The sequence below is a fragment of the Ursus arctos genome, unplaced genomic scaffold (genome assembly GCF_023065955.2).
Source record: "Ursus arctos isolate Adak ecotype North America unplaced genomic scaffold, UrsArc2.0 scaffold_25, whole genome shotgun sequence".
Lineage (NCBI taxonomy): Eukaryota > Metazoa > Chordata > Mammalia > Carnivora > Ursidae > Ursus > Ursus arctos.
This window is the reverse complement of record NW_026622930.1, coordinates 44,712,968-44,740,285: the sequence shown is the minus strand read 5'-3', so window position 1 is coordinate 44,740,285 and position 27,318 is coordinate 44,712,968. Positions and strand designations below refer to the sequence as shown.

Below are 27,318 nucleotides of genomic sequence, written 5' to 3'. Positions count from 1 at the left end.
TCTGAAGAAGAAGGTTAAGAGTAGGGCCAATAGGTGCTTGGCTCACTCTGGGTCTTGAAGAACAGAGCGTCTTGAAGGAAGTGTTCAAAGAAAGGTCCATGTGCTCTGAGCTGGTGCAAGGATATTATTTGGGAGCTCCATGGCCCGGTTGCCCTTGCAGCTGCTCCAAGCTGGGGACTCCAATCCCTCACTCGCCAGAATAGCACACTTGGCTATTGGGTCCTTCTTCACACCACCTCCTGTCCTCTCTGTGCATTCTGTCTTAGTCAAGTTTTCTCTGGGCTCTATGAGCATTAGGAAATTTTAACTAATCCTTTCTCTGCCTTAAGAGATTGGCAAACTTACATTCTTATTTCATATTCACAAATTCCGACTATTACAAATAGCATCATGTCTTATCACCTTTACACACAGTAATGTGTGTGCGTAACCATGCTTGAACTTGGGAGGGACCATTGCATGCATCATGGATAGTCTGGGAGTCCAGGTTTTGGTGAGTGAGAACTTTTTAATGTTTTCCAGCTCTTATGGTTAAGAAATTACATCTTACATGTAATGCTATTGGTGAGATTAAATTCTCCGTTTCCTCTTTTAATGAAATTGAAATCATTTTTCGCCGTCATCCTTATAAATATCCTTTTAGCACATGAACACTTTTTAAATGATAGTCCTTAAGTACCACTGTCTTCTCCGTTGAATAGGCCCAACTAATGTATCCTTTCCTCATTTGTCTTTTTTTTTTTTTAAGATTTTATTTATTTATTTGACAGAGACAGCCAGCGAGAGAGGGAACACAAGCAGGGGGAGTGGGAGAGGAAGAGCAGGCTCCTAGCCGAGGAGCCTGATGTGGGGCTCGATCCCAGAACACGGGGATCACGCCCTGAGCCGAAGGCAGACACTTAACAACTGCGCCACCCAGGCGCCCCCCTCATTTGTCTTTTTTATACTTAGGTGTAAACTCTTTTAGACAGGAATATGTCTATTTTAATGGATTCTGAACAAGAGGTAACAAGGACTTTCCTATTACATGCACTACTTTCTCGGGAGGAGGAGAATACTGGCTAAAATTTACTGAGCGCTTAGTGTATGTCAGGTATTATTCGTAGAGCTATACATAGAATCAATTGATTCATTCCTCATGAAGTATTATTATTAACCCCATTTTACAGATGAGGAAATTGAGGCATGGAACGGTCAAGTAATCTATGCGAGTTATAAAGCTTAGAAGGGGCTCGTAATAAAAAGAGAAACAAACATGGTATAAATCCACTGCTTTGATCATTTCCTCCACAAGGAGCCAGCTTCCGCCACAAAGGCTCATATTCTCCACAGATATAGTCTCTTGAAATTAAATAATAAGAAAACTACAATTGAGAGCAGAGTCCTTCTTACTGGTCCACCATTTCCATCCTAATTTCTAGTTATGAAGTTGTTTGCAATACTACCCCTGCCCCTAGAAATACTTAAGCTGATTGTATCCAGAAATAAGATTTTGTTCAAGTATTTTAATCTTTATAATTAAACTAGTCTCTAGTTGCCAGAGGTAATTTTATTTGCAGATACTGTTAATAAGTGATTCTTTCTTACGAGTCTTTCTGCCACAGAGAAAATTATGTGTAAAATGCAAAGGGAGTAAGTAGGAAAAAATTAAACTCAGATATCTTTTTAGGTGAACTCTATTGGCTAGTGAGACTTTCTAAATTCATGTCAGACTCTTAGCAAATAGATTTTGAGAAAATAAAAAATATATTTCTCTGAACCTCTCTGCAGGGAAATGAGGAAAACAGAAGTAATATGTGATCATGAACAATTAATACTTGAAAGTGAGTTTTGTTTCTAAGTATGAAAAATAAAATAAAAATCGCCCATAATCCCATTCAAAAGTCACTACTTAACATTTCAGCACCTTTTCTTCCAGTCTTTTTGGTCTATTTTTTAAAGCATTATTAATAAACTATCTTTGAAAACTCAAGGTTTATTTGAACCATCTATTCAATAAGTTTGTCCCCTGGGTATTTACTCAAAGAAAGAGAAAACACTAATTCGAAAAGATACATGCACCCCTATTTTATTGCAGCATTATTTACAATAGCCAAGATTTGGAAGCAGCCGCCGAGTGTCCATCAATAGATGAATGGATAAAGGAGGTACACACACACACACACACACACACACACGCACGCACACACAATGGAATATTAACCATAAAAGAGAATCAGACCTTGCCATTATGCTAAGAGAAATAAGCAGACAGAGAAAGACAAATACCATGTGATTTCACTTATATGCAGAACCTAGAAAACAGAACAAATGAACAAACAAACAAAAAACAAAACCAGAATCATAAATACAGAGAACAAACTGGTGCTTGCTGAAGGAGAGAGGGGTGGGGGAATGAGTGAAATAGGCGAAGGGGATTAAGAGGTACAAACTTCCAGAAACAAAATCAGTAAGTCACGGGGATGAAAAGTACAGCATAGGGAATACAGTCAGTAAGTTTGTAGGAACCTTGTATGGTGACAGATGGTAACTACGCTTACCATGGTGAGGATAGTGTAATGTACAGAATCATCGAATCACTGTTGTACACCTGAATCCAATATAAAATTGTATCTTAACTATATTTCAAAAAAAGAAGGAGAAAAAGTTTGTTCCCTTGTCCCCAGGAAAAAAATTCTATTGTCTACTTTCCCTCCTGTAATGTATCAATCCCTTTCAAAGGCAATTCAAGGTATTGAAAGAGAAACAGAATTATTTTAGCCATTCTGCTGTTACCTATCCTATTTGGAAAAGATATTCTTCAATTAAAATTAAAGATTAACAGGTGATGATTAGCATGCATCCCCTTGTTTCTGAAGGTGATTGGGCTCTTCTCAGTCGGTAGCTCTCAAAGATGGTATTGAAGGGTACACGCAATAAAAGGGTCAAGTTTAAGACTTCTTTAAACCTCTGCTCTCTGTCCCTGTTAATGGCCTTCCTGGTGTTAGAGATTTGTTTAATGATCAACAGTGGTTTCTGTTCCTACCACTGAGCCTTTCAGAAAGTGGCATAACCAAGTCAATGTTTAACTGGATTCTTTGGGTCTGAAATGGCAGAGTAGGAGTGAAGGGACATCTCCATAGAAACCAGCCTCCCAGGCAGGGGCCAGAGGGTTTACTGTGTGGTGAAAGAAAGCCAGAAAGATGCCATGAAGTGCTTTGTGGGGCTGAGGTAAAATTCCGACGTCTCTTAATTAGGACAAGCAAAGTTCAAGGCCCCCAACCACTTCCCTCACGGTTGTGCTTTGAGCATCGTTGCCGTGAAATGGGCCTAAGCCATTCTAAGGCTCACCCTCGGGTGACCAAAGTCGCACCTTTGCAAAACAAAGAGGAAGAGACTCCCTCGGCCTGCCCTGTGGACTTTGCGTTCAATCGGAATCTGGAAGAAAAGAGTTCCTATCTGCTGGCAAGGCTGCAGGACCGGAATAAAGCTTTGGAAGGGCAGCTGCCCCCTCTCCGAGAGACCTGGTGTGGAAGATACTGTGCAGGTACGGGGAACAGCCATCGTGAGGCTGTGGATTTGGGCCAAGGGAAGCTTGACTATCTGTCAGAGGTATTGACTGTCTATCTTTATAATCATATCAGAAAGTTTCTAAACTGCTGAAATGTAAGGGGACATCTTTCAGCTCAAGGGTGCATGTTGGTCAAGTATTCCGAGTACTTTGGAATGGGTGTGTGCGCCCAGGGCTTTTTACCATTCCACACGAGAAGGAAAAAAATCATTTTGTTTCAGCTTAGTTTACAGTCCTTTCAATGTGTATACCTAGCTTTGCCAGATGATTAAAATTATATAGATAAGATGTGATAAATTATGACCACCACATGTTTCAGTTGGATTCTAAATCTGAATCATTCTCTCCAGTACCACTTAGTGCATCAGGCTTTGTTGTTCGGAAAGCAACACTTTAGGAGTGAATTCGTCCTAATGTGCATTTGGAAACCACCCCAAACAGAATTGATTTATTGCCCTACAGATGAGAGGATGAGTCACCCCCTCCCCAGCCCCACATTCTTCACACGGAATATGAACTAAGTTCTGTCATCTGCAGAACTCAGAGAATTTTCCCCCATTATGACTGGAAGCTCTGAGTCTGAAGTGGCTATAAATCATCCTGGGATATTTTGTAAGACATGTAAAATTTTTATGACAACCAGAACGATAATTAAACAGTGATTCTAACTTGGGAAGAGAAATACACGTATATAACGCATACCTATGTGTATATCTATGTAATTTTTTTCTTATATTCTGGATCAATAACACAGATAAGTTCCCATTACTGGTCCACTTGGCCAGAAAGCATCATACTCTCTTTCAGTATCGGGTGGATCTCACCCAGACTGATTCTCAGGGCTATTTTCTGTAGAACGGACAACACTGACTGGGTACCTGGCCTATTTCTATGTCTCCGACGTCCTGAGCACGTGAATGGGAATTTTCCTCTAGTTTCATGGAAGAGTTCCTTTTTTATCCAAACCCTGGATCCAGAGTTTTAAGATTCTGGTAACTGAACAGAGAAGACTGATTCTAATGCATTAGAGTCCCACGTGGAAAATATTCTTATTTTTGAAATGACAAAATCACATTAAAAATAACAAAGGAATGGTGAACATTCTGACCACTAATTTTACCAGACCCATACTCTAACTCAGCCCCACCAAATGCCAGATTGTATGAGTCTGGGAAAATTGCTGCATCGGTTTCCTTCACCTATAAATCAAGGGTAAAAATAGAGCTGCCTGACACGGCCTCTACAATTTGGGATGAATTGAATTAAATAATGAGGTGTTATCACTCAAATCATAGTATAAAAATAAGGAGTAGTCAGGCTGCTGAAAAAAATATTGCCAGAAATACTTACATTTTTTAATCAAAAATGTTTTTTTGTTTTCATTGCTGTTGTTTCTGTCTTGTTCAATAAGCCAGCAATCTTTTGAAAGAAAATACAGACATGGTGAAGTTTTTAAGGTGGTCATTCAAATGTTGTAAGGATAGAAACACATAATTACGCAGGGATTTTTCCATTTAGAATGCAAAGTGAAACTGTAGGATAGTCTATGCAACAATCTAGAAATTAGAATGCTTCCAGATTACTAAGAGGAAAAGACAAAATTTTCTTCATGCAGCATTGATCGTGGTAGCAGTCCTAAGGCCCCAGAGTAATCAAGCTAAAAAATAAAACCCATAATGGACCTCTCGAGTCCTAGCTCTGTTTCCTAACAAGGCTTAGTTCTGTAGCCCTGGCTCTCTTCATCAGGAAAGACTACTGATAAGTTGTATTATAGGACAATTTGTGGGAATTTCTTTCCCAAGTTGGGGGAACTATTTAATTGGGAACATACAATGCTAAAGTTCGCATACTCCAATCACAAACTCATGCTCCATTTATCATCTCTCTATCTAATACCCACCCATCTATCTATCCACCATCCATCTATTTCATCCAAAAAGAGAATTTATTTTCACTTCTTAAAGATATATTTTTTCTGACTTCCTCAATTCATTTTGGAGAGATTTCATGAAATTAAAACAAATGAAAAAGTTTCCATTTTCCAGACCAAATTCTATGTTCGAACAATATTTGTAGTCAATACAGTATTGACTTTTCCAATCCATTATAACATAAATCCAATATAAATTCCATCCAATAAAAATCCAGAGAAGAAATGAGGGAAGCAGAAATTAAATCCTGAGTCTAGGCTAATATTTTATCATTTGCATTCATGTAGGACCTCTGCCTTATGTGTTTCATCTTCACATTTAGCATACAGGTTGGACATATATAACTAAAAAGGTACCAAATTGTATTAACGAAGTCTAATGATTAGCCTAATTTAATAGTCAATTTGTTTATGGTTTGCTTTTATTTCTCTCCCAATCCTTCAAGTGTCCAGGGCCATGTATTTTGACATCCCACTGGAACACGGAGAAACAAGTATTATTAAAAGGCATCCACCCCGAAGGCTTCAAGTAAGATGAATTTAAAAGGCTTCATAAGGAATTTCTTGGATTTCATGGTAACATCCTATTTAACTCTAATCATAAAGGAGGGATATTGAAAATGACTAAATTAATAAGAATGAGAATGTTGTTAAAGAGAATGTTGTCAGTTGCAAAGACCGTATTTCTTTAGGATTTCCTGTTGTAATGATTTCATTTTTAAGACCACCACCAAGAGGAGGGAACATATAGTATCAAAGACACAGGCACGATGTGATTCAAAAGACCTGCATTTGGCACTGATGAGCTAGAAGACTACGGAGAAATCACTTGTAACAAACAATAATAACAATCGTTACAGCTAGGACTATTTAATTAGCACCTACTTCAAGTCAGATACACTCGGCGCAACTTGATCAATGTCAGTCATTTAATCTTTATACACCTCTAAGAGAAAGGAGGTATTATCTTTGCTCAATACATGTGGTTTAGAGAATTAAGTAACTTGTCCAAGGACAGTGGAGGTCAGATATCAACCAGGTCTCCAAAGCCCATGCCCTTAACCATCAGCATCATTGATCTCTACAGACCTTCTATCCCTAACCTTCTATCGTTCTAAATGTTAACTGGTTGCTGAAATTGAGGACATTGGATTCCAAGGCAGCAAAGCAAGAGCTTTAATGCATTCACCTTAATAAATATTTAATGAATTCCCTCTAGAGAACTATAAATTCTAAGAACTCTCATCCTAGAAGGGGAAAGAGAGCTGAGTGGGTCCTTGAAAATGAGCATCAGCTAAGAGAAGGGGTTGCTTGGGCTCCCCTGTGAGCAGGATCTATCACTGACATTTGAAAAAAGGAATTGGAAAAAAAAAGAAAGAAAGAAAGAAAAAGAAAAAGGAATTGGAAACAAATCCCACCTGCTACACAATTCACCCAGACGTCCGAACAAATCCCAGAGGTATCTGAGCTCATTCGTTGGGGATTATTTCTGTTTCAGTTGGTTTTTATTTACCTGTTTTCTCCAGAAGCTCACCAATCATTGTTTGAAGTGATAATCTTTTGTTCACAAAAAAAGCATTTTTCCCAAAATATTGGAAACCTCAAAACATTTTTATGTAAATAAAAATAAAGTATAATTACATCAAATTGGTATGTAATTTTAAAACTTTTGAGCAAATCTCCAGCTAAACTGGACAATTTAAAAACTTACGTTGTATTCCTAAATCAAAGTACCTCTTCAAAGGAGGGTGCTTAATACGTGTTTCTGCGGAGGCAGTGAGCAGGAGATGTTGCTATAACCAGTGACGAGTATTTGGGTAGCAGTCTGTAGTTCACAGCGTACTTTTTATACCTACCAATCCTAAAGCAGATGAAGTTAGGCTTTGATTCTCAAATCAATTCAAGCTCAAAAGGAGAACTTTCGTGTTTCAGAACCAAAGACTGTATCCCCACATCCCAGCCAACCACCTTAAAAATCAAGACAAATGAATTATTTGAGTGCAAAGACTATGTCTTATTCCATCTTCTATCTTCAGTCACTAACACTTAATATGCACCCCCCCAAAAAAGCTTATGAATGAATGGTGAATGAATGACAAGGAGCCCCATTCTCCCTGGTGGGAACGAAAATCAAAATGCCTTCTCCCTGCTATTGCAGACCTGTAGCATCCCAGAATTGTATGTCTAATGGACTAGATGCCCATGTCATGAATTATGAAGACACAGGAGTGTTTGTTGAACCCAAATTCTGGGAGGCAGTTGGGCTTCAGGTAACAGCTTTGCCTTGGAACCCAAAAGACACAACTCTGTGTGTCTCCCCTAACTCTTCTCTGTGCATTTGCTTTATTCTTCCTACAAATCGACTTTCTCTGCTCCTCAAGACCACTTGGTGACATATGGCCACCCTCAATTCCTGAATTTGCATTTTATAGTTTCAGTCAAACACACAGATTAGCCTGGCTCTCTTGGCTCCAATTCGAAATTCCTGGGAGGAAAGATCTTATTGGCTCAGCTTTGCTCATGATTCCAGTTCTGTTCCAATAAGCTATGACCAGAGGATATGCTCATGCAGAAATGTGGGCAGAGAAGCCCCCCTCCCCCACCCTGATAAATTCTGGAAGCAGCTCCCAGAGAAGAGGGAAATCACTGGGAACTTGGCAGACACTCACAAAGATATCAACTATAATTATCTTCACAAATGAGGCTCAGCACATTTTCCACCACAAATGGGTTTTTGAGAGAATAATAAATGCTGGGTTCCCATGACATGCTAATTAATAGCCTAATCTCTGCCAGAGAAAATTCTAAAAGTATTTTTAATTATTAAACCAAATCTAATTGCATCCTAAATAATTTGAGTTGCACGTTTGGCACCCTCCACTTCCTAAACATCTACTCCTCAAGTAAAGAGCAGGTCATGAACTAAAGTTCTCCAGCTCAGGGCTGCTGAATTCTGAGAGCCTCTGCCAGGGAACTCTGAATCCAATGTGCTCATCTCGTGTTGAAAAGTTGATCACCACTGTCCCTCCTGGCCTGATTCACCTTCTCATCCAACCATCTCTGGTCCCACCTAAGGCGGAGATGGTCAACCGCCCCCACCCCCAGGGCTCCAATGTAATATGATTTCCTCGGGTGACTCCCTCTTTCATCTCCCAAGATTTGCTTAAATCTCACTGTCCTACAGGCTTATCACAATAACCTCATGACAGTTGCAACCCTTACCCTGACACTCCTGGTTCCCCATGAACTGCCACTATCTTTTCTTTTCCTCAGAACACTGACTTCTAACACACCAAGCAATTTACTTCTATTATGTTCACTGTGTATTTTGTTCATCACCTCCCCGCCAGTGCTAGAATATTATCTTTCCCACAGGCAGAGATTTTTGTCTGTTGTCTTCACTAATGTATCTAAGTGTCTAGAACAGTATCTGGCACATAATAGGTGATCGATAAATATGAGGTGAATAAATGTTGAATGAATGAATGCAAAGGGGGAAAGATGAGTATAAGCCCTGCTGGTGGGAGATAAGGAGGGCAGTTCCGACCTGGATGGTTTCATTGTGCTGTTTTCGGTATTACATAATTAGTCACAAATGTATTTCCTTTCCTTGCCTTTTCTAACTCTTCGCCCATTTTCGATTATCTGTTTGTGATTTGTGAGAGTGCTTTATATATCTTAGATCTAGCTCTTTGTTACTTACATGTATTACAGATATCTTTTCTCCATCTATGGTTTGCCTTTTCATTTTGCGTGTGTGTGTGTGTGTACAAAGTTTTCCACTTTAAATGTCAAATTTTTCAATCTTAGTCTTTATGTTTTGTATTTCTTTTTTTTTTTTAAGATTTTATTTATTTATTTGACAGAGGGAGAGACAGCCAGTGAGAGAGGGAACACAAGCAGGGGGAGGGGGAGAGGGAGAAGCAGGCTCCCAGTGGAGGAGGAAGCCCAATACGGGGCTCGATCCCAGGACCCTGGGATCACGCCCTGAGCCGAAGGCAGACACTTAACGACTAAGCCACCCTGGAGCCCCAATGTTTTGTATTTCTTGCATTTTGTCTAAGAAAGTTTTGTTTCTCTCGAGTTCATAAAGATATACTTTTTTTTTCTTTTTTTAAGATTTTTTTTATTTATTTGAGAGATTGAGAGTAAGAGAGAGCGAGCATAAGCATGCGGAGGAGCAGAGGGAGAAACAGACTCCCCACTGAGCAGGGAGCCTGACTCGGGGCTTGACCCCAGGACCCGGGGACCATGACCTGAGCTGAAAGCAGACGCTTAACCAACTGAGCCACCCAGGTGCTTCTCTTCTTTATTTCTTTGTGAAATTTATGATATTTACCATTTCACATTTAGGTCTTAATCTGTCTGAAATTCATTTGTGTGCAGATGTGAATTTGGAATTTAATTTTACTTTTTTTTTTCATTTGAATATTCTATTGTCCCAACACTCTTTATGGAGTCATCCTTCTTTGACCATTCACTTAAAAAGCTACTTCTGCCCTATAGTCAGTTTCCAGAGCTTCATGAGTCTGTTTTCAGGCTCTCTTCTGTTGCATTGGCCTATTTGTGTATCTCCATAGGAATTCTGCACTGTCTTTTTTTTTTTTTTTTTTAAGATTTTATTTATTTAACAGAGAGAGACAGCCAGAGAGAGAGGGAACACAAGCAGGGGGAGTGGGAGAGGAAGAAGCAGGCTCTTAGCAGAGAAGCCTGATGTGGGGCTCGATCCCAGAACGCCGGGATCACGCCCTGAGCTGAAGGCAGACGCTTAACCGCTGTGCCACCCAGGCGCCCCTGCACTGTCTTAATTACTTATCTTTAAGTCTTAATATCTAATACAGCAAGTCCTTTTCAGAATTATCGTTATTATTTATGGTGCTTGCTATTCCATGGGAAGTTTGGAGCTTTTTATCAAGTCCATTAAAAACCTTGCTAACGTTTTGATTGAAATGCATTCATAGATTAATTGGGGAAAAATTGACCACAATACTGAGTCTTCTAAACCACACACATTGCATAAATCCCCATTTACTCTGATATTTCTTTTAGATCTTTTAATAATGTTTCATAATTTCTCCATGGGGGTTTTGTGTGAGGTTTTGGTTTTTTTTTTTAGGTTTGTTTCTAGGTACCTATATCAGTCAGCGTTCAACCAGAGAAACAAAACCAGTAGAAGATTTTATATATATATATATATATATATTGCAAGGAATTGGCTTACCTGATTGTGGAGACTGGCAGGGCAAGTCTGAAATCCATAGGGCAGGCCATCGGGGAGGTCAGGCTGCAAATGCAGGGCCTGAGCTGAAGCTGTTGTCCATAAGTAGAATTTCTATTCTTCAGGGAAGCCTCAGCTTTGCTCTTAAGACCTTTCAACTGATTGAATCAGGCCCACCCAGATTACCTAAAATAATCTTCCTTACTTAAAGTCAAATGATTATGGGGGCACCCAGGTGGCCCAATCAGTTAAGTGTCCAACTCTTGATTTTGACTTGGATAGTGACCTCAGGGTCCTGAGATCGAGCCCGGAATCAGGCTCCACACTCAGCATGGAGTCCTCTTGAGGTTTTCTCTCTCCCTCTGTCTCTGCCCCTCCCCCTGCTTTCACAATCTCTCTTTCTCTCAAAATAGATAAAATCTTTAAAAATAAAAGTCATATGCTTATGGACTTTAATCATCTCTACAAAATAATGTCACAGCAACACCTAGGTTAGTGTTTGAATAACTTGGAGTTGTAGCCTAGGCAAATCAATGTTGACCATCAAAATAACATTATGGGGGGTTTTCCCTCCTGTTAGGAATATCTTGAGTGAAATCATGGTATTTGCTTTCTCAGTCTGGCTTATTTCACTTGACACTATACTCTCTAGGTCCATCTACGTTGGAGCAAATGGCAAGATCTCATCCTTTTTCATGGCTACTTAATATTCTTCACGTTCAATGTTTTGATAACACTTGGAAAACAAATCTTCCAACTTACATTGTGATGCAGCTCTCTTGTACTGGGTAGAAGCATAGAGAACAACGCAGCCCTTGATGTCAAGCTGTGATCCTGGCTCTAGTTTGCCATCTTACATGGAGCATTTTTAGGTCCCCTTTAATCTCTAGAAATAACTCACAGCCATCAGGAGCCCCAAACACCTTATGGATCAGCCTCCTCTAGGTATGTATTTCGGTTTGTTTTCTGGGCCCTGGAGATATATATCTTGTATTCAAGCCCAGCCACATCTTTTTGGCTTTATGTTTTATTTTCCATTGCTAGATGTTTGGGACAAAGAAAGTTATTGATATGTGAACTCGTTGCAATGTCTTGACCAGACATTCCTCCTTGGGCTCATGATTTCTTGCTTCAAGGCTGCCCTGGACACCTTTACCTTCTTCTGAGAACCTTAAAGGACATACATTCTTAAGTCTTGGTGCCAAACAAATTTTACAGTTTCTTTGAGCTTCTCCTGCCCATCTTTTTCTTCCTGTTACTACACAGATGCAACCATCTCAGGTTAGTATGTCACCAAGCTCAGTGACTTCTGCTGGATTTAATCTCCATTTCGGAGTTTCCCAGCTGACACTTCAACTGATTCGCCTGACCATTTGTTTCACTTGAGAAACCAAATAACCTAGAAACCCTTAGACAGATAATACATTTTTTATAACATGAGATTAAAAAAAAAAAGAAAGTTTCATTCTACCATACCAATTCTCCAGTAATTCCTTTCCTTGTATTCTCTGTGAAGATGATGAAGTGAGGCAGTTTGCTTCCCAAGCAGGGAAAAGGAACATTGATATGAACTCAGAATTCTGGGGCAATTTCATTTGACTGGTTTGTCTAGAGAAGCCAATTTTCCAACAATTTTTTTCTGCAGTGCTTCTCAGGCCAAGCGCAAATACTTGTGGGAGGGATCCTATTTGCAGTGTTGGTTGCTGCCATCTAGTGCCCTTTGTGGAGGAAGAGTGTGACGCTTCAGTTCTTTTCAAAGGCCAGGAAGAAAGTGATTGCCTGGAGAGAGTTCTTAAAGACAGCCTTTAACTCTTATCAGAATTATGGGTTTAAACAAAATGAGGCTGAAAATAGAAGAATATATACTTACATTTTCGAAGAAAAAGCTGGCCCTAAGAATTTATGGATAGGTTATTTTAAATAGCTGAAAATATTTAAATAGCTGGAGTCTTCAGACTCAATTTTTCAATAATGCATCACAAACAATCCTCTGTGGTCTACTCTGCTGTAGTCCCTTTATTCACTTGAGGCGGTACGGGAGCCAGTGGACCCCAACCTAGAAAATCATCAGAATCCCCTGGAGATATATTCCAAAGAAACAACTGAGAAGCTGAACTTCATTGAAATTCAAACCTTCTGCTCTGCTCTTGACATTGTCAAGAGAATAAGAAGGCAAGTAGAGAGGATAAAAGAGGGCAAGTAGGCATATGAAAATATGTTCAACACCATGTCATCAGGGAAATGGAAATTAAAGCCACAATGAGATACCACTATACACATATTAGAATAACCAAAATCCAAAACACTGACAACACCAAACGCTGTCAAGCATGGGGAGCAACAAGAACTTATAAAACTAAACATCCTCTTCCCACACAGTCCAGCAATTCCGAGCCTTAGTATTTGCCCAAATGAATTGAAAACTGATGTCCACACAAAAACCTGCACAGGGATGTGTATGGCCGCTTTAGTCACAATTTCCAAAATGTGGATGTAACCAAGATGTCCTTAGGAGATGAATGGATGAAGAAACCGTGGTACAGCCATAAAATGGAATATTATTCAGCACTAAAAAGAAATTAACTCCCAAGCTATGAAAATATATGGAGAAAATTTAAAACTTATTTATTTATTTGAGAGAGAGAGAGAAAGAATGAGCAGGGCAAGAGGCCAAGAGAGAAACAGAGAAGCAGACTCTCATTACACCCTTGCGCAGTTCTTATGTTAAAACCCCCACTTACTCCACCAAGGTGAGAATGGAACAGGGAGCCACTTCCTACCACAAATGCAAATTGTGTGGCACAGGCACATGTCTAACCTAAAGATGAGCTCTTGCCCTTTGTCCCTCCTCCCTGTCGCCAAATCCTTTGCCCTCGTTTTCTTCCTTGCCAGGTGAGTTTGGGCTGTGCCGGCAGAAAGGAGTGCAGGCTGTTTACCCCAGAACAGCTCAGGCCCAGCCCAGAAACCAGGAAATTGTTCTACAGAGAAGTAGCAGGAGGCACAGGTCATGCTGGCCATGAATGCTGGCTGCTCAGCATCCATTTCCAGCCTCCCCCACTCTTTCCACTCTGGTCACCTTGACAGCCAAGCTGGCTTCCAGGTCTACCCCTTGATAATGCGACCAATCAGACTAAAATGAAAAATAATGTCAAACTAAGTCATCGTTTGCCTTTCGTGTTGGACTAAGGTGGGAGTGGTGCTCACACTGCCGCAATATGGTGTCCTCGTTTTTCTCCTACTTCTCGAGCCATCTCTCCTCCATGTCCTTGGCCAGCTTGTCCCCATCCACTAGCTTCTCAGTGTTGGAGCTCCTCCAGTCTTCAGTCCTTGGCTCTGCTCTTCTCACTCTTGACCTTACGGTCAAGATGGTCTTATCCATGATTATGGTTTCAAGTATTCTCTACCCGGGGATGATCCCCAAATATGCAGCTCTAGCACAGACCTCCCCTGTGAGCTCCACGCTCGTATAGCTCATTATCTACTCAACATCTACACTGGTATGCCTCAAAGGCACCTCAAACTCAACCTGCTCTAACTGAATTTGTATCCTCCTGTTATATCCCATTCACACCTTGTCTTCCCTAGGGTTCCCATCTCAGTGAATGATAACACCATCCATCTTTTGTATTTGGAGGCCATTTGGACCCTTCACTCTTCCTCAGCAACTATAACAAATCTTGTTTGGGCAGTTTTAACTATTTGTAGAGCCCATCAATGTCCCTCCATGAGCCCCAAGCCCATCACCGTTGTCTTCCTAACTGCCTTTCCTGCGTCTGTGATTGCTCTTCTCTAGTTTACACAGTGCAGCTAGAGTGATCATTTTTTAAAAGCAAATGTAATCATGTCACTACTTTGCTTGATATATGTCAGTGGCTTCCCATTGCTCTTAAGAATGTTTAGATTTTTTGAATGCTCCATTGGGCACTGCAAGACCTGGCCCCTGCCTACCACCTCTCCAGCCTCATTTGAGCAGTTCTTCCCCTCACTCGGAACTGTAGTCAACTGACTTCCTGTAGTTTCCTCAACATATCCTGCTCTTTCCTACCTTAGGGTTATTGTGTATGTTGTTCCCCCTACCTGGAACACCTTAGTTCCCTAAAATTTCCTAGATGTCCAACTTCTGCTAAAAATTACTGCCCCAGGAAACTTTCTTGGACTGCCCCCTTACTCCTCCCCACCTTGCATTAATTTTCTAGGGCTGCTGTAACAAAGTACAACAAACTGTGGGGATTAACACAATAGAAATGCATTAATCACAGTTCTAGGTGCAGGAAGTCCACGATCAGGATGTGTGCAGGGCTGGTTCCTTTTGAGAGCTGAAAGGAAGAATCTGTTCCATGTGTCTCTCTCTTTACTTCTGGTGGTTTCCTAGCCATCTTTGCCACTCCTTGGCTTGTAGAAGCATCATGCCGATCTCCACCTTCATCTTCACATGGCGCTGTCCCTTCATGCATGTGGGTGTATGTCCAAATTTCTTTTTTTTTTTTAAGATTTTATTTATTTATTCGACAGAGATAGAGACAGCCAGCGAGAGAGGGAACACAAGCAGGGGGAGTGGGAGAGGAAGAAGCAGGCTCATAGCGGAGGCGCCTGATGTGGGGCTCGATCCCATAACGCCGGGATCACGCCCTGAGCCGAAGGCAGACACTCAACCGCTGTGCCACCCAGGTGCCCCCAAATTTCTTTTTTAATGAGGACACCAGACATATTGGATGAAGGGTCACCCTGCTCCAGTATGACCTCATCTTAACTAATTACACCTGCAAGCACCCTATTTCCAAATAAGGTCACATTCTGAGATGTTGGTGGTTAAGACCTCAACATATGAATTGGGGTGGGGGGCACAATTCAGCTCATAGCACCCCCCATTTCCCAGGTGGAGTCCTCTAGTTGTCTATCGTCATAGCCCCATAGCTCTGATCACAGTTCATGATTGTTAGTGAATAATCATACAAGCAAAATGTATTTGTTCCCCCACAGATTATAAGCTCCATAGGGACCATGCTATGTTTGTTGTCCATCACACTTCTGTGCCTGGCACACACTAGTTTGTTCAGTATGTACTTGCTGAGTAAATAAATAAATTCTACAGCCCTCCGAGGTCCCTGCCCACATGTCAGTGTGGAGACACCCACCTTTGTCTCCCAGGCCTGCTCAACCACTTCCAGAGCATTAAGTCATCCGAGGCAAGTAGGGCTGAAGGCAGGTCCACCGGTTCATCACTGGCTTCCCAGGCTTAGTGACCCCTTGAAACTCCAACATGATCTCCCCATAAAGACAAGCCCCTTCTAGAAAAAAAAATCCCATGTCTAAGATTCATAAGTCTAAGACTCGTAAGTCTAAGATTGTAAGCTGCACTTTCATTTTAAATGTGCCTCGTGGCTGCCAGTGATTATTCTGGAGGGAGGCTGAGGGAGCTTCTCTGGAGATCTTAAATACAGGTCACGTCCCTAAGCACTGGAAGAGTTCAGCTGGGTGGTTAAGGAATGAATAAAACAAATTCCTGTGCCTCTTTCATCTGTAAGACTCCAAGACCCATGTTGCTTGATAACTTTGAACTTGGTCCCTCGATGCAGACAGAAAAAGGTTCTTAGCGTTTTGACTCTCTGACCAATATTTAGATCAGTACGTCACTGGCAGCAGGGCAATAGAACAATAAAGAACCCAGATAAGTTGAAAAGTCTTTTGCACGGATACAACCGTAATCCTGTTGAAATCGCCTTCCCTACGTGCTCTCAGGAGTAAGTGCTGCTTTTGCAAAGTGTTAAGATAGTTTAATGTCTGGCTTTTATGTTTCATCATCTCATGGCATGAGGAATGCTGAATGTTCTAAATGTTGGACTTCTAGAAGCTTGAACCCATTGACCTGCCACGAGTAATTACTTCTGAAACGCTCCTGAGCCAGCACGAAGCCAGAACAACTCACAGAGCAAAGGTGAACTGCAGCGCTCACTGGAGGGGGCGGGGGAGGAGGGGACTCTCCGTTACATACACTCCTGCACAGAAGACCTCAAAGACAAATCAAACCAGGAAGTCGTTCAGAGTTAGGACCTTCCAAAGCTATCCATTCCCTCCTGGGCCTGCCTCCAAGTGGCAAAGACTCTTGTCTCTGAGGTAAACTCTGGGCCCTTCTCCACTTCCTGGTGAAGACAGGAAGTTGCAGATAAGAAAGAGGAATTTTACTTGGACATTGGTAATTCTAGAAGTGTTCAAATTTGTGCAAAATCTAGCATAACTCTTTCCTTTTATTCTTCCCCTCAGGTGAAACTTTCTCTTCATTCTCAGTTTTTAGGGGAAATTATCTCTATGAGGTGTTCCTAACTTTTACCATCACCTCACCAAAAAGGAGTCCTTGGAAAAGGGCTTCTGAAGAGCTTTCTCCTTTTATTCATTCATCAGATTCTGCTGAGAAAACTCTCCTCGTGTAGCTGTGAAAATTGGGAGGTAGTAGATTTTCCACCCTTTCCACCCCTGATTCATTTTGGAGCCGGCTAGGTGCTGTTGCTCGGATGGCTAATTTGGTCAGATGTCAAGGCCAGGTTTGCAGTGCAGACGGCACTGTAGAGATGATCCCCTCAGGAGGCTCGCAACAGCCAACACAGTCCCTGTCCACAAGGCAGCAAAAAAAGGTATCACTGAGCACATCTGACTGCATATCCATCTTCCCTCTCCTGGCCACAGCAAGTAACGGACAAGGGTGTTTTCACCCCTGGGTGCCCTTACTGTCTACACTGTCCCACTGGGTTTCTGATGCACCAGGGGAGATTACCAAAGTCACAAATAATCAACTTTCTAATATACCAGGGCTCGTATTGGTATATGGGAGTACAGGCTATAGAAATGGATTCCATTTAGCCATTCAGTGGCTCCCCTCTGATCTCATAGCCAGACAATGCCATGCAGAAGAGGTGGGAAGAAAGAAGACAATATTATCCAACCAGAACACATTTCTGGGGAGATAGCGATAAGCATCTATTGACAGGGTAAGCGATATTTCATCAAAATGAGATGTGGAAACATAGTTACATTTAAGGTTTGCAAAACTCCACCGGAGCCTTAAACACTACATTATACACACAGCAAATCTCTGTTCACTGACAGCTACACGAAGGACTGGGTGGGGGAACTACAACGATCCATCTTTGACATCACAAGAGAGCTCTGCGGATTATAACTGATGGCTGATTAAGATCTCACTCTGTTCAAAAAAAAATTGCAAGTTGTGGATTGCAGAGTCAGTAACAAATTACCCCATTCTAATGAGTGTGTCATTGTTCACAGCAGGAACTGGAAAAGAAGATGCAAACTCCAGGGTACACTCCTGGGAAAAGACAATATTTACATAAGATGCAAATGCTGGAAATGAACCGGAACAGACAAGAGGTAAGTATGAGAAAAGGGAAGAGTGTCGTATTTACCACGTTTACTCCACATAATCACTGCCCTCGCCCCTGAATGGTTTAGCATCCGTCCCCAGGCTTTACTTAGCATTTTAAATTTGGTCCTTGTTAGGGGCCCCAACTTCCGGAGCTGGGAAGCATCAGCAGGATCCCTTCTGTTACCGACCCTGTTGAGCCTTTTCTTTGTTTTCAGTCACAAGGATGGATCTGTGTCCCAAGGCTCTCTGTTTTTTCTTTCTTTCCTTTTTTTTTTTTCCTTCACAAATTGCTCGCATGACATTCTGGCTCTAGCAGGAAAATGAGGTTAGATCACTTGTCTTGGTTTAGGAAAACAGAGAGGGGTGAGTCGGTCTTTATTTTGATAACTAGGCATCCTCTATAACGCACCCCATGGGATCATCCTACAAGAACCATCTCTTGTAACAAACCCCTTTACCATAATGTCTGCTGTACTTGTCATATTCCATTCCTCACTCTGGTATTTAAGCCAAAGTCACTGCCTTTTGCAATTCCAAGTATATTGGTGGCCTACCAACAAATGTTTTTACAGAAGTCCTCCTCTTAAATCAACCCAAACCTTTTTGAATCTGTGGGCATGCTCTCCTCTCTCCTAACAAGCCTGTGCCTAGAGAAAGTTTCTGTACCTTCTAACAGGAAAAAGAAAACTGTGTCCTGGTTAGGGGACCAGAGTACACATAAGCACACACTTGCGAAGTGGTTGATCTGGTGACCTATTCTGGTGACAGGAGCTCAGGGGGAGAACGCTAATCCATTATAGCTGATCATTTTCAGAAGAAAAGTCTTCACAGGGAGGCAAGAATTAATCAGCAAAAACCAAGGGACCACAAAGCCAAGAAAATCCTTCAAAGCATCCCAAGAAATGATGACAGGGATCTTCCAACCTTGTTGCCGGATGAGACCTTGAACAGAAGAAGTCCAGGTCAGTCCTGTAAATTTGTTTAGCAAAATAAAATATTTCAAGTGTTGTTAAAACTTTATCAAATAAACTTCTGGTGGGGGGTAGGGGGGTGGAGGGACAGCAAGTAGCCTTGGGTTTCTGCTGATACTGTACTTCCTGGAAAGTAGGGATCACACTGTCATGTAATTTGGGGCAGCTGGGAGGAAAGGACAGAAACTCAAACACTGTAGGAAGGGGTCTCTTTTTTGAGGTTTCTGGGGCTACGCGGGCATCCGCCATCCTTGCTCCATCCCCAGGGAGAGAAGGGGCCAAGAGCTTCAACTTGTAGTTAAAGAGAATGAAGCACGGGGGATTCTATTAGGTAGCAAACCGGTATCAGCCAGTCTGCTGCCATCTGCAGACACCCTCCCTCCTCCTCCCCAACCCCTCGGCAGCCCTCCAAGGCTCATTCGGACCATCTAAAACTGAAGCCAACATCACGGACCACCTCAGGCTTGTTCCTGCTGCACCAGCAGGTATGGGTGAGGCCTCCACGCTCTCAAGGCAGAGACCTGGGGCCTTTCCAGCCCTTCTCCTCGCAGCTGGTCAGTCACAAAGTCCTGGCACCAAACTCTCACCTTTCCCACATTCCCAGTGCCACCCGCAGGGCACCGTGTCACACCAGGGCTATTGTTCCAGCCTCCTGACTGTGTTCCTTCCTCAAGTCTTCCCCTTCCTCCATCAGCCCTCTGTCTTGATGGTTCTCGTTACAGTCCCCAGGCCCCCAGCACGAGCATCACCCCGGGGAGTGGCTGGGCCCCAGCCAGAGTGACTGAATCAGAAAATGTAAGGGCAGAGGCCAGCCATCTGGGTTTAACACCCCCTTAGGTGATTCTGATACCCCTAAAGTTTAAGAACCCCTGCTCTGCTGGGTAATCGAAGTATTGGCCACAGACCGGCAGCATCCGCATCACCTGGGAGCTTATTAGAAATGCAGGATTTCAAGCCATACGCTGGACCTACTGAACCAGGGTATGCATTTTATCCAGATGCCAAGGTGATTCTCAAGCATGATTGTTTCAGAAGCACAGCGCTAATAGCCAAGTAATCTTATAAAATGGCAATCTGACCATATCATTCTCTTGCTTAAAAACAATCCTCAGTGAGGGGTGCCTGGGTGGCTCAGTGGGTTAAGCATCTGCCTTTGGCCCAGGTCATGATCCCAGGGTCCTGGGATTGAGTCCCATGTCAGGAATCCCTGCTCAGCGGGGAATCTGCTTCTCCCTCTGCCCCTCCCCCTGCTCATGCTCTCTTTCTCTCTCTCTCTCTCTCTCTCTCTCAAATAAATAAAATCTTTTGAAAAAAATCTTCAGTGAGCCTCCATCTGCCTGAGGACACAGTCTAAACTCTTTACCCTGGTGGCGCCTCGGTGGCTTGGTCTGTTAAGCATCTGACTCTTGACTTCTGCTCGGGTCATGATCTCAGGGTCCTGAGATGCAGCCCCATGTAGGGCTCCCACGGGACATGGAGACTGCTTTAGATTCTCCCTCTCCCTTGGCCCACCCCTTTCTAAAAAACAATAAATAAATAAAAATTTAAAAAATGAACTCTCTACCCTGGTACTCTGAGCCTTCAGGATCTACTGGTTGCCTCCCTTTGTGGCTGTCTCTGCTGCCATTCTTGTGCCCAACTTTGCCTCCAACCAGGGCAGACCGCTCAGTGATTTCCAACAGGCATCATCTTCATACCCTCTGTGCTGTGTGGTCTCACCAGTTACAGCCCCATTAAGTTTGTTCTGTCCATATCACCCAGGGCAAAGCCACCCTTTGAATATATAACACTGGTCCCACATACAGCAGGCTATGCTGTGAGCCAAATCCCCACATCAGTGGGACTGACCACTGAGACATCTACGGAGATGCTGGCCATGTCTCTGGAGATCTGGAGCTTCTCAGATGCAAGGCTGCCAGCTGAAAGAGATGCTGCTCCTGCTCAGAGGGACAGGATGCTTCATCAATAAGTTAATTAAATAAGAAAAGGCAGAATAATTGAAAATCTACTTACTACTTGGGGAATCTATTCAACCTATACTCCCGGTGCCAGGATGAAGTATGGTCAGGAGGCACAGAGATAAACAACTTTTATGATTTAAAACATATTGCCAGGGGCGCCTGGGTGGCGCAGTCGTTATGCTACCCGTCTGCCTTTGGCTCAGGGTGTGATCCCGGCGTTCTGGGATCGAGGCCCACATCAGGCTCCTCCGCTGGGAGCCTGCTTCTTCCTCTCCCACTCCCCCTGCTTATGCTCCCTCTCTCCCTGGCTGTCTCTACCTCTGTCAAATAAATAAATAAAATCTTAAAAAATAAATAATTAATTAATTAATTAAAAAAATAAAACATATTGCCAGAACAACCCCAAAAAGGTCTCCGCTGAAGTTAGATCCTTAGTCGTTGCTTGAGGGCAAGCCAAGAAAAACCAACGTTGGTAGAATCTTTGGAAGATGCCCCAGATCTGGAGGGGCCCAGGAAGGATGGCGGCACACAGAAGGGGGTTTCTCTGCATTCCTGATGCTTTTCAAAGCTGCTTCATCTTGTTCTAGTTAGGGTTTAAAAATTTATTTGCTTATTTATTTTAGAGAAAGAGGAAGAGAGAGAGAGCATTGAGTGGGGGGAGGGGTAGAGGGAGAGAGAGAATCTCAAGCAGACTCCGTGCTGAGTGGGGAGCCAGACGTGGGGCTTGATCTCACCACCCGGAGATCATGACCTGAGCCGAAACCAAGCGTCAGACGCCTAACTGACTGCGCCACCCAGGCGCCCCTCTAGTTAAGGTTTGTTGAGTGCTCGCTATAAAGCCGGTGCTGTCGTCCACCTGCGACAAGCACTGCTGCCCTAATCCTCACGTGGCCTGTGCAGAAGGAGTCAGTGCGAGCTCTCATGTGACGAGCCAGATTCAAGGCCAGGTCTCTCTGACTCCAAAGGCTCACTCCGCCACCCCCACCCCCTCATACACCCTCATCACGAATCCAGGGTCTTGGAGCTCTGCCCAGGACAACCTTGGCAAAGTCTGCAAACACAGGGGAGTGACTCCTAACCTTATCTGTCCAGAGCAGGCTGCCCCTCCGCTAAGCCTACTGGTTTCACCCCCCGAGATAGGCCTGTGCTGAGCAATAATTCCGTTTTACTTATTCCCAGGTAGCGTCTTTGCTTTCTCTCTCTGTCTACTGAAAGCAATTCATTGTGCTTTCTCCTAAAAGCGGAGCAAAGTCAAGATCATAGATTTACAGGAGCTCTCTGCTCGTCCAGTTCTGGTCATTAATTCTGCTGTACCCACCTCCTCTATTTAATGTTATATTTGCCCATTCTTGTTCCCTCTTTGAGAAGGTGGGATGAGAATGAAAGGTTTCTTATAAGATAGAAGTCACTCTTTGTTTTCGGCTGCCTCTTTAAAATGAAATTTTACATATATCTTACATTTACACTCTTTAAATACATTTTGTATCTATTTATACAATGAATTACTCATGACTTGTATAATTGTATAATAATTACATATAAGTCATACAATACATTACTTATAACGTAGATGATGGCTCACTTGTCCCTAACTTACACAAAGCAAACATTGTTCTTTGGGTGTACAGTTTCATGAGATTTATCACGTTTATGTGGCTCCTGCCTTTTCCAGAAACCATAATCTAGTGTAAGGTAGTGGATAGAAAAAGCAGTGAATTTGAAATCAAAGTTCTTCATTTGAGCCCCAAGCAATACATTTCTCAATAAACTCCCTGAGAGCAGGGGCCTCTTTTTGTTTCTAGAATGGTGCCTCGTACATAGTAGCCTCTCAATAAACGTTAGCTATATATTTGTCTAGATAGCTTTATTCTACATATAGACAGAGGTTATAGCTAACTCTAGTTACTTAACCTCTCTGAGCCTCAGTCTCCACATCTGTAAAATAGGAATAAAGCCTTGTCTGCCATGTAGGGTTTATGGGAAAATTAATCCAATAGGTGTAAAAGCACATTTAAATGTAAAGTGCCAGACCCATGCATGGAAATACATACAACTGAAGAAAGATAGAACTGAGGTCTTATAGTGAAAATAGCCGTTTACTTCAGGGGAAGCAGCACCTTCAAAACACTGTCATCTTCACAATTCTGGTCTTCTCAGGCCACCGGCACCATTATCTACTTAGTATTTTTCTTTAAAGTATCCTGAGGGTTTTTGTGTGTATGTTTTAAATTTAGCCTTGTCTGTGAAATAACTGTGAAATTATGGGTTTGATGCCATGGTGATACATTTTGCTAAAACATATATGTATTATAAAATACATAACCATCAAACATTTTTAATGCTTTAGAGAATCCGTGTACCACCTAAAATCACTCCCTATTTTCCCTCCACTGGCCTCTGTTGCTTTTCTCTCTTCCCAAATTAATTTTGAAGTTGGACACATGCTCCTCTGTTCTGCTCACCCAAAACCCATTTAGGTTTTTAAACGTATTTTTCTTTTTGTTTTTCCTTAAGTTTAGCAACCCCAGAGAATCAAGCAGGGATTTATGAAAATGTAACAAGTAAAAAGACATCTACCTGAGAAGTTCTTAAACTTTAATGTTATGTATACAAAACTATGTATATAATACTTTATGAATGATTTAAGAGATATTCAAGGATAAAATTGAACATGTGAATTTGGCCTCATGCACTAACTTTAGGCCTGCATTATCATAACCTCGAGAGTGGTGTGGGATTATAGCTATTATTAATATTGCATTAGATCCCACCATGAACAAACATTCTCTTTCTGTTTCAAAGCTCCTGCCTTAGTCAGCAGAAAATTGCCAAAGTCTGAATGATGCCTCTAGTAGTTCTTGGCTCGCTTGCAGAGCAGAGACGATTACACCCCCTGGCCCCAAAGAATGAAGTCTTTCCCAGTCCCACAGTACTTCTCGCCTCCCCAAGTTCTCTGATGGCTCACTCGTTCACTCGTCTATTCCTACATGTGGTTTCTGGCTTTGCGATAGTACATACAACAAACAAGGAGAAGTCCGATGACAGTATAACTGGGAGACCTCACAATCCGAGAGAGTCAGAAGGTTTCCATGAGGGAGTGATATTTAGGCTGAGACAGGAAGTAGCTGGACAAAGGCGATAGGAATCCATGTACGTGTGAGGACCACGGTGCTGGCACATTCAGAACTGTTAACGGTCACGGTACATGCAAAAGCTCTTGAGTGGGAAGGAACCTGGCAGATTCTAGACCCGGGGTGGGAAAGAAAGATTCAGGTAGCCATCAGAGATGTCTCCGGAGCACACAGGGTCTTGCAAGTTGTGTCAAATAAGGACTTTGAACTTGAGATTAAGATCAACAGGAAGCCATCGAAAGGTCAGGGGAGCCGCATAACCAGGCTTACATTTTTAAGCATCACTCTGTCTACCCTGTGGAGGGTGAATGGGAGGAGAATGCAAGAGGATGTGGGGAGACAAGTGATAAGGACATAGCAGAAGTGCAAGTGAGAGATGGTGCTTGGACCAGGAGAGCAGGGTGACAGAAGAGAAGGAGCCAGATGTGAGATATTTAGGAGCTAGAATTGGCAGAACCTGGTGATGGATCAGATGTGAGTGTGTGGAGAGAGCAAGAAGACCAGGAGGTTTCTTGGGTTCCTCTTGAAGAACTAGGCAGACAATGGGGCAAAGGTGGGGTAATTTGCTGAATTACGGTAACGGGAGAAGACGTGGGTTTGAAAAAGAAAGAGAAGGTGAGTCTGACAGGTTGCCAGGAGACAAAAATGGAGGCATCCAATTATATATACAGAAAAAAAAAAGTGTATTGTAGCTCAGGAGAGAGATTGGGGCCACAGACATGGATTAACTATGGTCTTTGTCACTACTACATGTATAGACAATAGCAATAATTATAATAACATCCAAGGTGGGGAACAGGGTAGCCCCTCACTGAGGCAGAAAGGAAACTGATGAATCACAAGGCACAAACGCTGGCATTGAAATGCTTGACTTCCTCGTGAAGCAGTATGCAACGTCAGCTATCACGGGCTTAAATAAAATATTCTGTACAATTTGATAAACAATTATCCTTAAGAGGACATCCAAACGTTATGGCTGGTTCACCCAGATGGAGGAGACATTCTGGGTTTGGCCCAGGATGATTTTCCTAGCTCAGAAGTGGTCATTGCTTTTGTTTTCTTAGAAGCCAGCCTTGCTTGAATAAAGCACCTGTTGTTCTAAAGTACATTTTACTTTTTATTTTTTTAAAAGATGTATTTATTTATTTGAGGGGGAGAAAGAGAGAGAGAACATGAGTAGGGGGGCGGGGAGCAGAGAGAGAGAGGAAGAGAGAGAGAGAGAGAGAGAGAGAGAATATCTCAAGCAGACTCCCCACTGAGCACAGAGCCTGCCTCAGGACTTGATCCCACACCCCCGAGATCATAACCTGAGCTGAAATCAAGAGTTGGACGCTTAACCCACTGAGCCACGCAGGTGCGCCCTGAAGTGCGTTTTAAAAGGGCACTAGGTAGAGCTTAAATAAAAAGCTACATACATACATCCATACATAAAATCCTATGCCAAAAATCAAGTACTAAATCTCTTCTAGAAAGTACAGAAAGTAAAATAAAATGCATGACCCTTGGAGCTCCCTAGTTCTATAGGTCTGGGGTGCAGCCCAGTATTCGTGTTTCTAGACGGCCTCGTGTGCGATTCTATATGAGGTGAGAGTGCATGTGAAGGTCAGGAAAAACGTGTATCATGCACCTAGCACATAGCAGTTGTCCAATAAATAGCACTAGGTAACATCGCCTGTGCAATATTCTTGCCAAAAATGCTTCACCTTAATTTAATCACAAGGAAACAGACAAACCCAAATTTAGGGCCATTCTGCAAAACAATCGATCTGGATTCTTTAAGAATGTCAGTGTTAGGGAAAAAGAAGAAGACAGGGAAGGGAGGTTGAAGGAAGAGGAAGGGAGGGATCAAGAATGAGAATGAGGGAGAGAGAAAAGAAGGAGGAGGCAGGAGGGAGAGAAAGAAGAGAAGAAAAGAAACAGGGAAGATTATGCAATACGTAATCCTAGATTGGATCATGGATCTAAAAGATAAAACACAAACAGGCAAACAAAAACAGCTATAAAGAGCATTACTGGGACAAGCATGAATATTAGAAAGTGGACCATATATTAGAAAACAGTAATATATCAATGTTAAATTTCCTAAGTATAACAGTTGTATTGTAGTTAAGGTGGAAAAGCGCCCTTGCTGTTAGATTTGTGGTGATGGATTTGGGGGGATGTAACTGCAACTAATTCTCAAATAGCTCGGCTGAAAAGCATGCGTGTATGTGTGCGTGTATAAAATGAAAGCAATATTGTGACAAAATGTTGTCAATGAGTTGGGATATATAGGTACGTATTGTATTATTCTTGTGGCTTTCAGAAGATTTAAAAAAATTTTTAAATAACAAAAAAAACATTTTTAATGCTTACAGAGCTTTATACATATATAAAGTTGAACTCATATATATATGTATACATATATATCATATATAATATGATATATATTTACTGTTAGGAGAAAAAAATTAATTAAATTAAATTAAATTAATTAAACTTTAAATTTTTTGTAGGAAATTCACAGAATGAAGATTTGGGGGAACATCAAGCAAGGAATGACTACTGTCCCCGGAAAACTGGAAAAATGGAAACGTGGCTCCGTGAACAAGAGGCCCGGGGTCAGCTTCTCTGGGACAGTTCTAGCTCTGACTCAGAGGAGTTGAGAAAAAGTGAGAGGAAACCACAAGCACTGGTGAGGACCAGGACAGAGAGAATCCCACTTTTTGATGAGTTTTTTGACCGAGAATAAAAATGCTATTCACTAACCTAGAAACTGAATGCTATTCACTAACCTAGAAACTGAGTGCTATTCACTAACCTAGAAACTGAGTGCATTGAAAGCTCGCTTCCCTGTAAAAATTCTTCAGATTACTTGTATGAATTATTTGGAGGACACCCACTCACTGTCTTTTCATTTGGAGTCTTACAGTTAACAGGTTTGTCCTATATTATTAACTATGCTGCATAACTGCCTCCAGACTTAGGGCATTTGATTGTCCCTCTTTTCTGTGGCTTGCAGGGCTCAGCTGGGTGGTTCTTCTGTTGGCCTCTCACGGCATCTTTTATGTAGTTAAAGTCAGATGGCAGCTAGGTTCAGCCAGGACGTAGAGGCAGCTGGATCTGACTCCTTCCCCCTGTAGTCTCAGAGCCTCTTTACATGGTTTCTCCAAGTGGTCCCTCCATCAGAGTAGTGAATT

General features: G+C 42.2%; 1 protein-coding gene across 2 annotated transcripts; it reads left to right on the top strand.

The window, feature by feature from the left end:
- Positions 1-3,093: 3,093 nt before the first annotated feature.
- CCDC198 (coiled-coil domain containing 198) lies at positions 3,094-26,888 on the top strand. Of its 2 annotated transcripts, none has more exons than XM_026480309.4 (6): positions 3,094-3,526; positions 5,927-6,009; positions 16,547-16,633; positions 17,983-18,081; positions 18,891-19,038; positions 26,635-26,888. In XM_026480309.4, the coding sequence occupies exons 1-6, from the start codon at positions 3,304-3,306 to the stop codon at positions 26,868-26,870; spliced, it is 876 nt and encodes a 291-aa protein (XP_026336094.1). In that variant the 5' UTR covers positions 3,094-3,303; the 3' UTR covers positions 26,871-26,888. The 2 variants fall into 2 exon arrangements, with proteins under 2 accessions (XP_026336094.1, XP_026336091.1); XM_026480306.4 differs by having other exon boundaries at positions 17,980-18,081.
- Positions 26,889-27,318: the final 430 nt, after the last annotated feature.

What these genes read in the sequence shown, in the direction of transcription:
- CCDC198 (XM_026480306.4), top strand. Translation starts at nt 3,304, where the DNA reads ATGGGCCTAAGCCATTCTAAGGCTCACCCTCGGGTGACCAAAGTCGCA. An exon ending in ATCCACCCCGAAGGCTTCAA is followed by an intron (nt 6,010 to 16,546) that starts GTAAGATGAATT and finishes TTGGACTTCTAG; the next exon opens with AAGCTTGAACCCATTGACCT. An exon ending in CTTGAACAGAAGAAGTCCAG is followed by an intron (nt 19,039 to 26,634) that starts GTCAGTCCTGTA and finishes AATTTTTTGTAG; the next exon opens with GAAATTCACAGAATGAAGAT.